Raw genomic sequence first — 15,906 nt, 5'->3', positions numbered from 1 at the left:
TCTTAGTTTAATGAGGCTGGAGCAGCTCGTTCAGCAGGAAGCTTTCACACATCGATTGAGCTGCAGGAGACGTTGATCAGAAGAATCCTGAGGAGAATCAAACAGTTTGTTGTTGTTGTTGTTGTTGTTGTTGTTGTTGTTGTTGTTGTTTTCTTCCTCCTGCATGATGCTGCCGCGGGGAACGCTGTGGGGTGCTGTGATGCGTCAGATCACTCCGCGGCTGAGCTACAGCAGCGCAGCACAAACTCAGGTGGGCCTGTTCACACTGCAGCTCTATTTACTGTGCACACAGCAGATCACTGGGGTCATGAGACACTGATGATACTTTAGATCAACTTGTCTCTGGTCCATATTTTCACATTACATGTCAGTTACAACATTTCAATAATGTAACGTTGAAACATAGTTGAAAGAATCTGAGGTGCTTAAAAGGTGTTAAGTTAAAAAAGCCTAATATCCTGGGGTTTGCTCTGGGCATGTTTTTACAGTAGACATGATTTAAACTAATCACCTTCTTGTGATTAACACTGCTGCATATACAATGAATGCAAAGCCGGTCATAGGGTTAATGAAACAGTGATGATAATTTGGATCAACTTGTCTCTTGCATATTGTTCCATACTGAATAGTGTAAAATTTCAGTACCTAATATACATGATCTAAATTTTAAATGCTCTTTTAATATGTGATCAGAGAGTAGACCCTGGACAAGTTGCCAGCATATCACAGGTCTAACATAGATGAACCTCAACCACACAGGGATTCAAACCTGAACCATTTTGCTGTGAGGTGACAGTGCTAAACATTTTACTAACATGTCGCCGTTGTATCGATCAAATAATTTTTAAATTCAGTATTACCTCACTAAAATTCATAATAACACATAATAACACATTATAACACATCTTGCTCTCTGTCACCAGGTGAAGCCAAAAAAGGCCACGTTTGGCCCCCTGAGCGACGAGGACCGGATATTCACCAACTTATACGGCCGGCATGACTGGAGGTAAAAATATTTAATGTAAAATCCTCCTGCCTGGTCTCTGATGACCTGAAACCCTGTAAAAATCATCGTCCGTCTCACAATCTCTGTCTCCTTCCTTCTCGAGACTGAAGGGAGCAGCAAAAAGAGGAGACTGGTACAAGACGAAGGAGATCATACTGAAGGGAGCAGACTGGATACTGAACGAGGTCAAAATCTCAGGGCTGCGGGGCAGGGGGGGGGCAGGCTTCCCCACTGGAATGAAGTGGAGCTTCATGAACAAACCCAGCGACGGGAGGTAGGAGCAGAAACATCTGTGATGAGGGAGACTCCAGGCCCACGTCTGCACCAGTAATGCCACTCTGCTGATGTATCCGTCTCCCAGGCCTAAGTATTTGGTGGTGAATGCTGACGAGGGCGAGCCGGGGACGTGTAAAGACCGTGAGATCATGCGTCACGACCCCCACAAGCTGATCGAGGGCTGCCTGGTGGCTGGAAGAGCCATGGGTGCCCACGCTGCATACATCTACATCAGAGGAGAGTTTTACAACGAGTCATCAAATCTACAGGTGTGTAAAACCCACAGGGATGAATGTCGTGCAAGTTTGTCTCGTGCTGTGATGATGATGTCTTTCCCTCAAACAGGTGGCTATTAATGAGGCATACAAAGCAGGGCTGATAGGGAAGAACGCCTGCAGCTCTGGGTTTGACTTTGACGTGTTTGTGATGCGAGGAGCCGGCGCCTACATCTGCGGCGAGGAGACGGCCCTCATCGAGTCTCTCGAGGGCAAACAAGGGAAACCCCGACTGAAGCCACCATTCCCTGCAGATATAGGTGAGGCAGCGGTCAGCTCCACAATCCCCTGCATCCAATTTCCTACAAAGTTTAATAATAAGGGGTTGAAGGGATAGTTCACCCAAAAATGAAAATTCACTAATTCTCTCCTTACCAATATGACGATGGAGGCGTGGGTGACGTGTTTGGGTTCACAAAAAACGTTTGGATTCTCAGGGGTAAACAGCGCTGCAGCTAAATCTAATACAATTGAAGTCAATGGCGACCGAATCTTCAAACGTATAAAAACAGCAGACAAAACCTAAAATACCTCCATACTGCTGCTGCTGGTGTCATCCAAGTGTCTGTAAGCCCTGACATTCAAATGTTTTTGAATGTCTACTTGTGTACGAAGGAGGATATCAGTGAACGCTCCCTTTAAGAAACTGCAGAGTAACTTGACATTAGTATTACAGATTATTCACTCCTGCTGCATCTCTCCCTAAAGGGGTGTTTGGATGCCCGACGACAGTTTCCAACGTGGAGACGGTTGCTGTGGCACCCGCGATCTGTCGTCGAGGCGGGGCCTGGTTTGCCAGCTTTGGGAGGGAGAGGAACTCTGGGACCAAGCTGTTCAACATCTCCGGTCACGTGAACACGCCGTGCACAGTGGAGGAGGAGATGTCTGTTCCTCTGAGGGAGCTGATAGAGAGACACGCAGGTGTGTGTGTGTGTGTGTGTGTGTGTGTGTGTTGACAGTCCTCCTCTGTGTTGATGCTGGTTTACTTTATGAGATATTGATATGAAATGTCCTCCCCTTCGATTTGATGCAGGAGGAGTGAGGGGCGGCTGGGACAATCTTTTAGGAGTGATACCAGGGGGGTCCTCCACTCCCATCATCCCTCGGAATGTGTGCGATGATGTTTTGATGGATTTCGATGACCTCGTCCGCGCAGAGACGGCTCTGGGAACTGCGGCCATCATAGTCATGGATAAATCGGTGAAGATTCCCACAATGCACTGCACCTTCACTTACAATCAGACTTCACTGACAATGTGTTTTCCCTGCAGACGGATGTGATTAGAGCCATTGCACGTTTGGTGGAGTTCTACAAACACGAGAGTTGTGGCCAGTGCACCCCCTGCAGAGAGGGTAAGGCACTGCAGAATGTGTTCCACTCACAGTCCAGCTTGTTTGTCTTTTTTGTGTGTGCGGACCTCCTCCCTCTGCATCCTTTGCCTCAGGTGTGGACTGGATGGATAAGATGATGTGGAGGTTTGTGCGAGGAGAAGCAGCCGTTTCAGAGATCGACATGATCTGGGAGCTGAGCAAACAGATCGAGGGACACACCATCTGTGCCCTCGGAGACGGAGCCGCTTGGCCTGTGCAGGTGAGATCTCTTGAAGGCGTTTTCCTTACAAGAAACAGTGTCTGATGCTCCAAGTTCTAATGAGTAGCTATTTGAATTTTTTATTGTTCTTGTCTTTTTTTTCTCTACAGGGCCTAATCCGGCATTTCCGGCCAATCATGGAGAATCGCATTGGTCAGTATAACAAGAACAACCCTCCAAGAGAGCCGGACATTGAGATGATGTGAAAGTGTTATGTCCATGTCAGCTTTCCGTCTTACACAACAGTGTTATTTTAAAGCTCATCATGTTAAATGTGTAAACAATACTTTTGAGCATAGTTTTTAAAATTAAAATGTTTTTTCTTGATGGTACAGTATAAGACAGAGTTTGAAGTTTTTTGAAGTCTAAAGGTATCATCCTTGGATAAGTAGTAGTTTTATTATGAGTAGGATTCTCACAATTTATTTCAGCAGGAACATCTGTTTACAGCTACATATGTGACTGATTGGTTTGTAATGATCCTTTGCCACATATCCCAGGACAGACTTTCAGAAAGAAAATACGGAGAACAAGTTTAAACATGGCAATAAATTAAGTTTATTTCATAAAAGCATGAAACAAATTACATTTAGTCCGATATGATCTGTACAAAACAACAGAATACGAAAGGATGGTGTCACTGACTTGGACAGAAAAAAGTAAAGGGGCAGAAAAGTAGGAAATATGGGATGAAGTGGTCAGTGATGTACAACATCATCGCCAGATGAAATTGTTTTTACAAAGACATGGGGCATGGGGTTATCACTCCATTAAAAAAAAACCTGAAGCAGAATATCTCATCTGATCATCTATACATACACAGAATAGTTTGGAGTATCAGTCCGGCAAATAATTATCTTCAAACTATCATGTGCACTGAAAAAAACCAAAAAACCAAAGACTGTCCATTAGGACCCTTCACACTAAAATAATGCTGAGAGCATTAGAAGCTTTGAACAGTCCTCCATGTGATGAGAGCTGGAAAAAATTGGGCTCAGTTTGGTTGAACGTCCTGTAAGACTCTGTAGAAAGCACTGAGGGAGGTAAGACTTTTCCTGCTTTACGGTGCCATCCAGAAAGGCATCGACTGCTGCTGTGGCTGTGTTTTAGCACGAGGGGGTGGTGGGGGAGGGCAGCGATAGCCCTGTGTCCAGCCTGAGGAGATGGAGAGGGGGGGAACCGCCCCAGGGTTACCTGGCCCTGAGGCTTTAGAGGTGGAGTGGTCTTCCTCTTCATCAGATGAATCCCCAGTGTACGCTACCAGACCAGTTTTTAATCTTTTCACTGCGGGCTCTGTAAGAGGGAGGACACGCAGAAGAGAGGAAAAGGTGGCACATTTGGGGAGAGAGGGAGAAGGAGAAAGAAATATGGGGAGAGAAAGAAAAACAAAAACAGCAGCAGCGAAATGTTTCATATAAAAACACATGAAAGTTAATTATTCCAAACACATTTTGGGAGAAACAAATAGTTAATAGATTTAAATCATAGTTTCAGCAGAGGAGAGGAGGGGGCAGCCATTGGTTGGTGGGGAGCGACAGTGTAAGGGGCCGTCCAATCGAGTGGCAGGACAGCGTCACAGGACGAGTCGTGCCCCACCCCCAATCAGTGTCCAGCATGGCCCCAGAGATACATGGAAGAGAAGAAAAACACAGAGAAAAAGAGAAAAACACAAAAACAGGAGAGATTCTCGTTAGTGAGGAAAGCAAACAAACTGCGGACACTCCAGACTGATGATGTCATCAGAACGGGACGGTTGGTTTCGATTTATAAGACAAATGACTGAACAATGCACAAAAAGATGTAGAGTCATAGCTCCACCTCACTACCTGGAGGTTTCTAGTTACAGCAGCTGAATCCTGGAAGGCTTTGTGTGTGCGCGCCTGCGTGTAATGCTGCATTTATCTAATCTGCCACAAGAGCAGGGATGCTCATTCTTCAAATCCAAAAGAAAAAGCTGTGGATTTGCCAACTACATGTGCAAACTCAAGAGAAGCCGCTGAACTGAAGACAGTCGAGTGGCCCGGAGAGGATTTACATTTTACACTCTGCAGCTCGACATTACGGCTGTGAATAGATCCAGGCTGAGCTTATAAACGAGGGCACAGTCAGGAACTGTGGATGTGGATTTGGATTTGGTCAGTGATTTGTCAGTCCACAGGATAATGCCCTTACCCATGGGGCCTTGGGGCAGCCTTCTCTCCTCCATCTTGGGTCTCACTCCATTCACAGGCAAAAGTGGTGGAGGCATTAGTTGTCTACTGGAGAACAGAAGACGGGATGGCGTGAGTAAACTGTTGAATATATTGATGATCAAATATAAGCAAATATCACAAAACTCTCAGTACCTGTTCCTCTCACTCGGCGGGCCAGAGGAACTCGGTGGTGGGGGTCCTGCAGTCTCAGGGCTGCCCACTGGGAAGCCTGCACCTAAATTAGTCATATGAATGGGTCCATGCTATGAGCAGAAAAACACAGGCGCGATTAGCACACATCCTCAACTAAACCCTGTCCTAACACTTAAATCTGTTACAATTTACCTACCCCAGCACCAATGTGAAAGAAAAATCTGTCATTGCGAGTAACAGCTTACCACAAGTCTGTGATTACACAGAGATTTCTCCTCATCCACTTTGAAGGATACTTAAAATTTATAAGAAATAATACCTTTCTGTGAAACTCCATATTAGCAGCAGAAACACATAAGTGAACAGGTAACAGGCCATGCTATCTCAACCACTGTACACTACACATTTGAAGAGAGGAAGGAGAGAAATGAAGGATAAACTCCAGACAGTGACAAAAGAGAGCAGCTTCACACAGAAATAACAACAAGCTGATGAAAGTGAATTGACCCAAAATGCACTCAGGAAAAAGGGAAGACAAAAAACAAGAGGCAAAAAGCAAACGAGTGGGAAACAAGATGGAGGAAAAGAATAGTAGAGGGAAAAACGATGACAAACATGGAGAGCTGTTAATCACCTGGTATCCCAGCAGGCCGCTGTCCCTCTCGTCTGGTACCTCCTCGGTGAAGCGTCTTCTCTGTGGTGGGTTAGTGGGGGCAACAGGGGGTGGAGCTTTGGGTGGTGCTGCGGCAGATGGATGAAAAGGTACAGGAGGAAGAGTCTGCAGACAGATGGAAAAACATGAAGCATTATTACCTTGGTGTTTTAGTTAGAGTGTGTAGATTTCAATCAGAAATGTCTATTATTCAAAATATACATTATATAAAGATGAGGGATGTCTGGGCTGATTCTTACCTGTGGCATCATGCCTGGAACAGAAGCAGGGGCAGGAGCTGGAGCAGGGCTGGGGGCTGGAACAGGGCCAGGTGGGAGTGCATATTGGGGAGGCACACCTGTGGGTGCTGCAGGGGGTATGGGAAGGGGGACAGTGTAAGGTGGAGGGACAGGTTGGGGTTGAGGTGGTGGTACAGGCATGGGGTAGGCTGGTTGGAATCCAGCAGGGGGGTAGTAAGGAGGCTGAGGAGGCATCCCGTTCACCACTGGAGGCTGAGCAAAGCCTGGAGGAGAAGGAAGAGGGGGGGCAGATCATGTCAGGCTTTCTCCTGACTTGTACAATAACAGGAACAACAGTAACAACTCAAGCCAGAAATCCAAACCACAGACAGACGAGCAGTTGTTGTGTACCTTGTTGTGTTGGCATCATTGTACTCATTTGATTGAGGAAACGAGAATACTCTGCATGGACCTGCAAAACAAAAACATTCTACTTCAGGCTTGGAACAAACTGCAGGTAATTATATTACAACAACTCTTAAAATCTTTTACAGAAAATATATTAGAAATATACTGCATAATACTTTCAACTATTGTGTTTCGCTTTGAGCCTCCATGTCTCTGTTGTATTATTTGTTTGTATAGAAAATACCAGCTAATCTCATGGTAAAGGATAAACACAAAATTTACACAACTCTCTATAACTCTGATTCTAAAAGATATTATCAAGATGAAACATCTGTAAAAGCTCTGATTAATGACAACATTCAAATGCATGTTTTTTTCCTCTCTCTGACTTTGAGCTTTGTTGTCCAGAGTTGGTTCGAGACAACAATAGTTGTCACATTCATGTCTAAGAGTTGGATCAGTTTAGAATATATGAATTGACCATTTGCTTAGTTTTTATGCACCTCTGGAATATTTGTTAGGATTTATTTGGGTGTTATAAACAACTACTTCTGTTTAAGCTGCAAGACCTGTGACAAATTTCCAAATAGTGGGAATAACTGCACCCAACATAACTGTGGTCAGCTGGTCAGTGATCCAGCTCTTCCTCCAATCAGTGAACAATGGCAGTATATGGTACTCCAATTGTTCAGATGTTGAAACAACATTTGGAATCACAATACCAGTTGTAGTTGAAATAAGAGGTTACTCATTTTACAGTAACAGGAATTCACTCACTGTCTGAAGAAGGTTCTCACACAAGGTTTTTGCTGCTGCGAGTCCTTCTGGTTTGGGATGACTGGAGAGGAAAAGATTGAGTTTAGCTCTAGAGAGTATTGCACACGCAAAAATCATGTTCGAAAAGAAAGGTTTAACATAACACTGACCTGATGTAGATGTACATGGGTTCAAAGGCCTCTCGCCCAGAGGCAGGCTCTAAACAACCTGACCCTTTTCCTCTGAGGAAAACTTTGGCCCCAGTCTCAGCCTGAATGTGCTGAAGGTACGAACAGCCAGGGCCCTCGACCCGCTCTTTGACCACAAACCCGTGGATAGCGTGCTCCAGTCCCACAAAGACTTTATCTTGAACATAATGCATCTGAAACACAAAGAAAACAAAAAGAGCACAAATATAACTGTATGTATCATGACAGCCACCATCCAAATAAATATGAACTTTTTGAAAGAAAAAAACCTATACAGACATTTTTAAGGTGAATAATAACCATGTCATTGCGACATCTTAGTTTATTAAAAATTATAATGACTCAAACAGAGATTCCTTACCCCCGACTGAAAGTGTGGTTTGTGGTGGGTAATGGGGGGCAGTGAGGGTGGAGGCTGGTTATGCTGGTGGTAAACTGTGACCGAACTTGGGGTGAAGGATGAAGAAGACGATGAGGAGGCAGTTGCAGCCTTGACGACACCGTTGGTGATTATTTCCTTGATTCTATTAACTGCCCCTGGAAGACAAGGGGCAAAAATAATTGATCTAATTACTGTCAACATGAAGACGTAGATCTATTATTGATTAATGTTGAGTCTGACAAAATACTGACTGTCCACAAGTTCTCTCGTCTGTCCTTGAACATGGAGATACAGAGGTCGATCTCTGTGTGGAAAGAGCAGAAACAAGGTTATTATTAATAAACAGTAAACAAGAAGTTTTATCAGTTGCTAAAAGTGAGGTGAGAGGAGTCACCCTGGTAGAGCTTTGCCTTTCTCCTCTGACGTCATGAAACGCCCTCTGGTTGAAACCGCAGCGCCGCTTACTTTACTGATCTGCTTGTGAAAGTACAAAACAAATCAATTATTAATTCACAAGCCGACCGATGAAGTTAATGCTAAGATATGATGTAACATGTTGCTGCTGACCTCATCCTGGGTTTGTCCACGCGTCAGGAGATTCCGACAGGTGATAGGGACGTCGTTGATCTCAACCTCGGCTACGACCAGGTCATCTTTGGCTTTTGTTGGCACCGGAGGCTTCCCAACACCCATAATCTGAATGAGGAGGTTAAATTAAATATGTGTCACCCCAAATACAAATAAATAATATTCAGTAATGAGAAATATCTGAAGAAAACCTGAACTTGCTCATAAGAGACTAATGTCTTCCCCCACAAATATTCTCTAATGTGGGTGAACAAGATAAGATGTTCACATTGCCACAAAGTACTTGAAGACAGATTTTTGTGCCACAACATAATGATGAAAGTATTTAATCTTGAGTGGGGAGATGTGCTGATAACTGAGTATCGGTTGATACACAAAAATCCAGGTATTTGTATTGGGAAAAGAAAATGTTATTAGTTCATCTGAAATAAACAGTGACAAACATATAGGGTTGTTATTTATATGGATATTGGCATCAGCCCCACAAGATTGATATTAACAGTTTGGGGTCTGATACAAGATGAATTCCTATTGTCTCACGATATAAGCCACCCAGCTACATGAAGGTTGTGCTGTTCAGTTCATGTTGATGAAGGTGCTGATTGTTCTAATTATAGTGGGTGGTGTGGTATGTGATGTTGTTAAACCACATCACACTGACAGGACTGCCTTTATCACACGTGTGTACATTACTCCTCTGGCTTTACAACACAACCTTCATAAGAGGTCTGATGTTATCTGTTATTGCTCTTCACCTTCTCGGGAGGTCCTGGAGGTCCGATCTGCGAGGGCTTCAGTTTGCCCTTGGCCACCAACATGGCATTAATCTTGGCAGCCACGGCGGCGGCAGCATCCAGAGCCCCGGTGGGTGCAGCCTCAGCCTCCCCCATCCCTCCGGGGCCGGGGCCGGGCTGGTCCCATTTGCTGCGGCGGCTGGGAAGACAGAAGAAAATATAAGATAAACAGGGAAAAGAAATGGAGGCTGAACTTGTTTATGTTGATGTGTCACGGAGCTAAACCACCTGCCATTAGCTCACAACAGTCAAACCTTCAGTGTTATTGTTTGAGGAAAGTGAGAACGGGCTGCGGAGCGTTCCCTCATACTGTGACCACGTGTTCCTGCCCATGAGCAGGATCATGTAAACACACGTCTCCTCCGCTTGTGTGACACGTAAATAAAAGAAAACGAACGTGCCCCAGAGCCCGGCAGCAGTCCGCCATGATTACATAAACAGGCTCCCGTTAGCTAGCTAGCCGGGCTAACAGAGAGCAGCTACACGGAGGAGACTCCAACACCGCGGGGAAACTGTAAAAACAGCCCGATGGGACGCACTCACCCGCCGTTATGAGTTCCACAAAATGACATCAAGGTCTTGTCTGAAGGGGATTTTCCTCTCAGTGAGAAAGTGCAAGGTGAAGCCCCTCCAGCAGCCTCCGCAGATGTTAGCCCTCTGCAGGTTGTGTTGTTTTGGGTGCGAGCTTCGTGTCTCGCTGTTTCCGCCTCCGGTTGTTTAACGATGTCGCCGCAAGATGGCGCCAAAACGCAAGTCACGTTTACGTCCGCCAACGAGGTCACGTTTCCACCCCTGTTTGTTTGTTTGTTTGTTTATAAGTGAGCTTATACAAAAAATAACCGGTGGATTATCGCGAAGCATGTGGTGGGGGTCAGGGAAGAGCCCATTGAATTTTGGTACGGATCTGGATCAGGGTTTTTATTTTTTATGTTCTTCAACATTTTGAGGTTGGACGTTTTTCAACACTTCCACTGTTTGGCCCAGGAGATAACTCGTGGATCTGAATGAAATGAAACCAGGCACATTTATAGAACTGATGTCTATGAGTGTGTGAAGTTTGGTGCAGCTTGATTGATTTGAAAGGGATTGGTTGTTGGGCCTTTTCTAGTTATTTGGTGCCTCAGAGTAAAATTCATCAGGTGTGGTGGCTGAGTTTGCTGCTGTCTCACCTGGTTCCACATGTCATCACCTCCCCACCACCCTCAGTGAGTTTTTGCAGAGGAGCCAGTGAAGTTTCCAGTGGAGGAGAAGGAGCTGAGTCCGAGCGCATGTCTCCAAACAGGCCTGCACGTTGAGTCAAGGTAGGTTTACTTCTTAAAATATGTATGTATTTTCACAGTTTCACAGAAACTTTTAAAAGACTTGTCAGGATGATGTTGTTTTTCCGTTGATTCATTCTGGAATTCCTGTAGATTTCTAACATGGTTTCCCCCTTCTGTGTCACTGAGAACACAAACAGTCATTTGTCCGTCATGTTTCAATAGCAACAAGCTCTGAAATCTTGACTCATGATTTCCCTGTGTACTTATTATAGGGCTGGATGATATGGCCAAAAATTGTATTAAGATAAAAAGGTTCATATCGATAATTAACTCAATACATGTCACATTATTATTTCTGTTTAGTTTTAAGAATTGATGATTCATTTCTGACATAATTACATTCATATCACTAAAATGTTCTTTATTCAATTCCAATGTGATATATTTTGAATATGACCAACTCCAGCTCAGAGGGGTCTCTCATGTCCAACACTGGTTGCCATTTTGTTTTCCTGGCATTTTAATGTAGCTTGCTTTCTAATCTGTCGAGAGCACGGGTTCTTCTTTTGCAAATAGATGTCAAAGCCTTCTCAGTCTTTCAGTCTGAACATGGCTGCAGGTTGTCACAACTGTAATCTTATAATTGAGGATCGGACCCAGAGCCGGAGGCAGGATGAACCCGTCGTCATGTTCAAAGACAGACCAAAGCATCCCAGTGTGTGCTGATGCACTGGGTTTACTCTGAGTCAGTCCGGCAGGTTCAGGTGTTCAGTTACTGACCACCCAGGAGCTTAGGGACACGGCCAGTGGGTGCAGGTTTACTGTGGAAGGTGAGAACGCTGTATGGGGGCAACATGGATCAACAGATTCAACAACCGGCAGCAGCAAGGCCCATAGTTGAGGTTCTTTTGTCCTGCTTCCTGGGTGATGAAACCAGACTGCAGAACTCTGCTGTCTTCAGTTTGATCAGGATCAAGCTCCATGTCATGTGCACATTCGAAGAAATTGTTTGTTTTGAAAGTGTCAGTATTAGTTTCCGATCACAACACTGGTTTCTGGTTTATCTAGTAGGACCGGTGACGGTTGTTTTCAAAATTCTAACCTGAAGGTCATAGATTATTTTTTTCGTTCTACAGAAATCAAGCATCATTTTGTGTATTAGTTTATTTTTTCTACTGAAGTAGTTCACCCAAGAAATGTGTAAAGTCATTTGCAGCAAAGAGTCTGCCAAAATAGAAGCATATTAATCTTTACTAAAAAACTGTTTTGTAAATTTCACAGTTAAAATTTTTCAAAATTAAGTTAAAATCTTTCTCCTCCGTGTCTTGAAGATGTTTTTTTAGCTGAGTACCCTTTACATGCTCCATTATTCTTTTTATTGAAAGTAGATTTTATTTTTGATTTTCTGATCAGTAACAAATTATTAATGAAGTTACAATACAGCCTTTGAGTAGAATTTTGCATAATCATTTCAATGACTGTTCAAATACGGCAAAAATAGTTTATATACACTTTAATCTGCCATATGTGGAAAAAAGTCAGTATTCCTATTTTCTGTCCACATACAGTATTTAAACAGAGCTCATCCTTGCAGTGTTGACCCCTCGGGACGGGAGGTGTCCTCCCATGGGGACACTGTTACCGGGATGGGTCAGTTACTGAGCCACCTGAGCTGGGGAGAGGAAGAACGTGTTGTCTAATGAAGATACAGGGGAACAAGGGCAGCCATTTTATAGCTGTTGCTAACCGCTGCTGATAAAATCTTCAAGTACATGGCATCATGTTTGTATAATGACAACAGTGACCAAAAGGTTAACTTGGCACATACATAATGAAAAGATGAACGCACACACTGAGTTTTATTGAAGTATCTGGGCACAGACAAACTGTCCACACTCATTCCAAAGGACAAAAAATAGATATAGTAACTAGTCTAGACTTTGTGATACAGGCTTGGTTCAGTAGATTTTTCTGTTTGTGGGTTGCAGCTCCTGTTTATCAGGGAGGATGAAACTTGACTGTATAGCAAAATTAAGTAGCAAGAAAAATGACTGAGTACTGTCACAAACACAGACGAGGTCATGTTCATGGACATGGTCTTTTGTCTGATGTAGCATTGTAATAAGACTGAATATGAACCTATTATACAAAATAATTATTTTCAACCAGAAATAAATATTCCTTTTATTAGTGATGTGGCTTCTGTGAGGAAATGAAGGAGAGTAATGCTCAGCAGGTGCGAACAGTGTCAGTCTCACCTGCAGGTGGCTGTCTAGTTCTGTTCGACTTCAGTGTTCGGTCCTCAGCCTCTCATACGGACAGGTCGGACTGGTTTGTTTTACCCTTTGAGTTAAACGTGTTTATAGTAAAAGTCTTGACTTCACTAGATTTAATGTAACTCTTTTATTTTAACACCACTGAATGTAATCACTCATAGCTATTTTTGAAATGTACCTTTAACACAGCAAGGACAAACTCTTTGGTGAGCTACAACCTCATAAAAATAGAGTACTTCTGTTTTATATGCGTTAGAGGGTTGCAACTACAATTATTTTCATAATTTGAAAAATTCAGTCTTCTGTTGATGGATTCATCATTTCAGCAGTAATACTTAAAAGGCAACACAAGCTTTTGTTGTAATGTGGACCAGTGTCATGGTTTTGCTTGCTGTCCCTCCTCAGCCATGATCTCTCTGCATGAACACAGCGTGGGGCTCGGATGAGTGAAGTGTCAGGAGGTCAGAGGTCAGGGGAGCTGTGAGGCCAGAGCTGACAGGGATGACTGTTTACGGACAGAGTGCTGCCAGGAGGAGAAGGCAGCGCAGCACAGAGACACGGTGAAACACAGCGAGAGGGGCAGACGCGCCATATTTACTGTCTTTCCTAGTAAGAGCTCAAGTGCGAACCCGTAATGTGTATGTCGGTTGATGTAACCTCCGGCCTTCAAGGCACACACGCCTGGGTCTGGCCTGATCCTGGCGGCTGACACCGAGGTGTAAAGTCAGGGGACGTGATGGGAAGGAGGGCGCCTCACAGTGGGGTTACCATGGACTGAACAAAGAGACACTGTGAGCGCCTGGGTTTCAGAGTTTGCTGTCAAACCAGCAATTACAAGCTGTTTTTTTTTAAGGCCGTGTTGACTACATGTGTGGGTTTCATGAAGTGTATTGACTTTGTGCCTTTGATAGATGCTGCTGTGATGTTGCAGATGTTGAAATCTGGAACTCTCTCAAGAGTTTCCGTCATTTATGATCCCAAAACATGAATTAACTTCAAGGTGAGAGCATGCAGAGGAATAGAGCGTAGGCAATGCAGAGAGTGTGGAGAGGACAGAAAATGATTGAGAGAGGGAAAACAGATGGGAGATTGGATTTTAGAGGAGGGCAGGCGGAGGCAGCGTGCTTAGGGAATCTTTTTTTGTGTGTGTGTGTGTATGTCTGGAGAGAATGGGAGCCTCTTATACACCTCACAGCATGAATCTGGCCCGGGCCCTGGCCTCGTCTCGTCTACACAGCGGGATGCTTTCCTGAGCGGGCTGCCCAGGGGAGGGGCACCTGCAGGAGCCTCAAACACTGGTCAAGAGGGAGAGCCTGACGGGCGGGGCGGGGGGATGCCGGCATGGAAAGATGCCTGCTGGTTCCAGGAAACGGACATGTGCTGGGATTTATGAAATCCTCAGGTAGAACACACAGCGATGTTCCCGAAAGAAAATATGTGGACTTGTGTTTTCCCCGTGGACCCTGCCTGTAATCGCAGAATGAAATCAGAAGCTTCTGTTGCACATGAGGACAAAAGTTATGATTGGAGCAAGTCGGCCGGCGCTGGCAACTACTAACACAAACAACACAAGGTTTATAGATCGGCCGGTCTGCCAACTGAGACAATATTTTCCATCCATTTGGTTGGGTTGACCAAACACCGTGTATTTGTAGTTTATCAGACGCGCAGTCATCCCAGCAGACCTGAGGGAAGACTTAATCATCTGATATATTGAGTTTGAGAAGACACCCAGAACCTGTCCACTGTGAAGACGCAGAAAATCGAACAACAAGCTCTCTGTGCTTTAATATCCACGCCACCGCTGCCCGATGTCTTTTTTGGACAAGTTTCATCTTTACACAAGCTGAACCCTCCATCTTTTCTGTCATTGTGGTATGAGCCCAGGGGTCCAAAACTCACCGAATCTCACATGAGGCCTGGTGATTTGAGCTGTAAATGGAACTCACTCTTTGTCTACAAGAAATTCCTTTCAAACGGACAAATGTGCTGAGAGGGCTTCGGTTGTCTGTGAAATGTGTATGGATATTGCATTAAGTTCACAACAGAGGGCGCCCCCTGTGGTGTGACCGCACAGGGCTCCAGATAATAACTGCAGTGGGAACGTTACGCTCAGAGGTATCCAGGCCAGGTAAATGGAAACACATGGTAGGCAGCACTGATTGTAGAAGGGCCCTACAGCCTCAGAAATAATGGAATTGCAGAAGAGAAAATGGCCCGAGTTCCTTTAACAAATACTTTTGGTATGTGTTTCTTTAACCTGTCTGTATATCACCAGTGCAGTAAAGCCCTGTTGGGCGTCACAGCTTCTCCTGCAGCCCTCAGCTTTTCTTCTCCTCTGTGAATCTTCCTACATGTGTTCACTTTATGCAGAAATAAATAAACCCAAACTCGAGGTTTGTTTTCCTCAAGTATTTCCAGGCTCATTTTACGTCACATTTAACATGAGATCACTTTGGTAAGTGATTACCTGGGGGTTATGTACTCACACAAGTTACTGAACATCAAGTCACAACACAGTAAACCACAGTTAATAGAGCGTAACAGGCTTCTGTGTCATACGGGTGGACAAAGAAAATATCTACGCCCACATATTTCACTTGAGGCCAACTCTGAACAACCAGTGATATAATTAAAAACTTAGTGGATCAGTTCTGACTCTTTTGTGCAAACCTTTCTGAGAGCTCTGGTACACAGTCTTTTCTTTGAGGAGAGTAATATAAGATTTAATATTATTTAATATTAATATTATAATATTTAATATTTGTTTTTATTTATGTTCTCTTTCTATTTATAGTTATTCATAATGTTTTATGGTTAAACTGTAAACCAAGCCTCACTTACGTT

At 44.1% G+C, this 15,906-nt stretch overlaps 3 protein-coding genes across 4 annotated transcripts in view; 2 read left to right on the top strand and 1 right to left on the bottom strand.

The window, feature by feature from the left end:
* Positions 1 to 20: 20 nt before the first annotated feature.
* Positions 21 to 3,941, top strand: LOC109633052 (NADH dehydrogenase [ubiquinone] flavoprotein 1, mitochondrial-like). The gene is made up of 10 exons (XM_020092640.2): positions 21 to 250; positions 924 to 1,006; positions 1,110 to 1,280; positions 1,368 to 1,551; positions 1,628 to 1,817; positions 2,266 to 2,478; positions 2,591 to 2,757; positions 2,829 to 2,910; positions 3,003 to 3,148; positions 3,259 to 3,941. The coding sequence occupies exons 1-10, from the start codon at positions 164 to 166 to the stop codon at positions 3,352 to 3,354; spliced, it is 1,419 nt and encodes a 472-aa protein (XP_019948199.2). The 5' UTR covers positions 21 to 163; the 3' UTR covers positions 3,355 to 3,941.
* Positions 3,683 to 10,230, bottom strand: khdc4 (KH domain containing 4, pre-mRNA splicing factor). 2 transcript variants are annotated; one of them, XR_011245853.1, is made up of 14 exons: positions 10,065 to 10,230; positions 9,483 to 9,660; positions 8,707 to 8,835; positions 8,534 to 8,613; positions 8,391 to 8,443; positions 8,119 to 8,294; positions 7,719 to 7,930; positions 7,570 to 7,630; positions 6,796 to 6,856; positions 6,406 to 6,668; positions 6,128 to 6,271; positions 5,494 to 5,575; positions 5,321 to 5,406; positions 3,683 to 4,441 (listed from the first exon to the last, which is right to left on the bottom strand). XR_011245853.1 is itself a non-coding variant. In XM_020092998.2 (14 exons), exons 1-14 carry the CDS (start codon positions 10,091 to 10,093, stop codon positions 4,209 to 4,211), a joined length of 1,815 nt encoding a protein of 604 aa, XP_019948557.1. In that variant the 5' UTR covers positions 10,094 to 10,229; the 3' UTR covers positions 3,683 to 4,208. The 2 variants fall into 2 exon arrangements, 1 of the variants encoding a protein (XP_019948557.1); XM_020092998.2 differs by having other exon boundaries at positions 5,494 to 5,603; positions 10,065 to 10,229.
* A 119-nt stretch (positions 10,231 to 10,349) lies between these two features.
* The window catches only part of kcnj14 (potassium inwardly rectifying channel subfamily J member 14), a 32,024-nt gene continuing 26,467 nt past the window's right edge, over positions 10,350 to 15,906 (top strand). Inside the window, exon 1 of the mRNA XM_020093017.2 lies at positions 10,350 to 10,822. The gene's annotated coding sequence lies outside the window, so the exon portion shown is untranslated. The remainder of the gene's footprint in view (positions 10,823 to 15,906) is intronic.

The sequence above is a fragment of the Paralichthys olivaceus genome, chromosome 13, assembly GCF_024713975.1.
Source record: "Paralichthys olivaceus isolate ysfri-2021 chromosome 13, ASM2471397v2, whole genome shotgun sequence".
NCBI lineage: Eukaryota > Metazoa > Chordata > Actinopteri > Pleuronectiformes > Paralichthyidae > Paralichthys > Paralichthys olivaceus.
This window is presented reverse-complemented; position numbering and strand designations above follow the sequence as displayed.

Bases quoted from the DNA above. Each gene is read 5' to 3' on its own strand.
- LOC109633052 (XM_020092640.2), top strand. From the start codon at position 164: ATGATGCTGCCGCGGGGAACGCTGTGGGGTGCTGTGATGCGTCAGATC. The intron at 1,552-1,627 runs GTGTGTAAAACC...TCCCTCAAACAG, and splicing joins ACGAGTCATCAAATCTACAG to GTGGCTATTAATGAGGCATA. The intron at 2,911-3,002 runs GTAAGGCACTGC...CCTTTGCCTCAG, and splicing joins GTGCACCCCCTGCAGAGAGG to GTGTGGACTGGATGGATAAG.
- khdc4 (XM_020092998.2), bottom strand. From the start codon at position 10,093: ATGTCATTTTGTGGAACTCATAACGGCGG. The intron at 5,604-6,127 runs GTGATTAACAGC...TTCTGCTCATAG, and splicing joins GCGGCCTGCTGGGATACCAG to CATGGACCCATTCATATGAC. The intron at 4,442-5,320 runs GTAAGGGCATTA...TCCCTCTTACAG, and splicing joins GCTGCCCCAAGGCCCCATGG to AGCCCGCAGTGAAAAGATTA.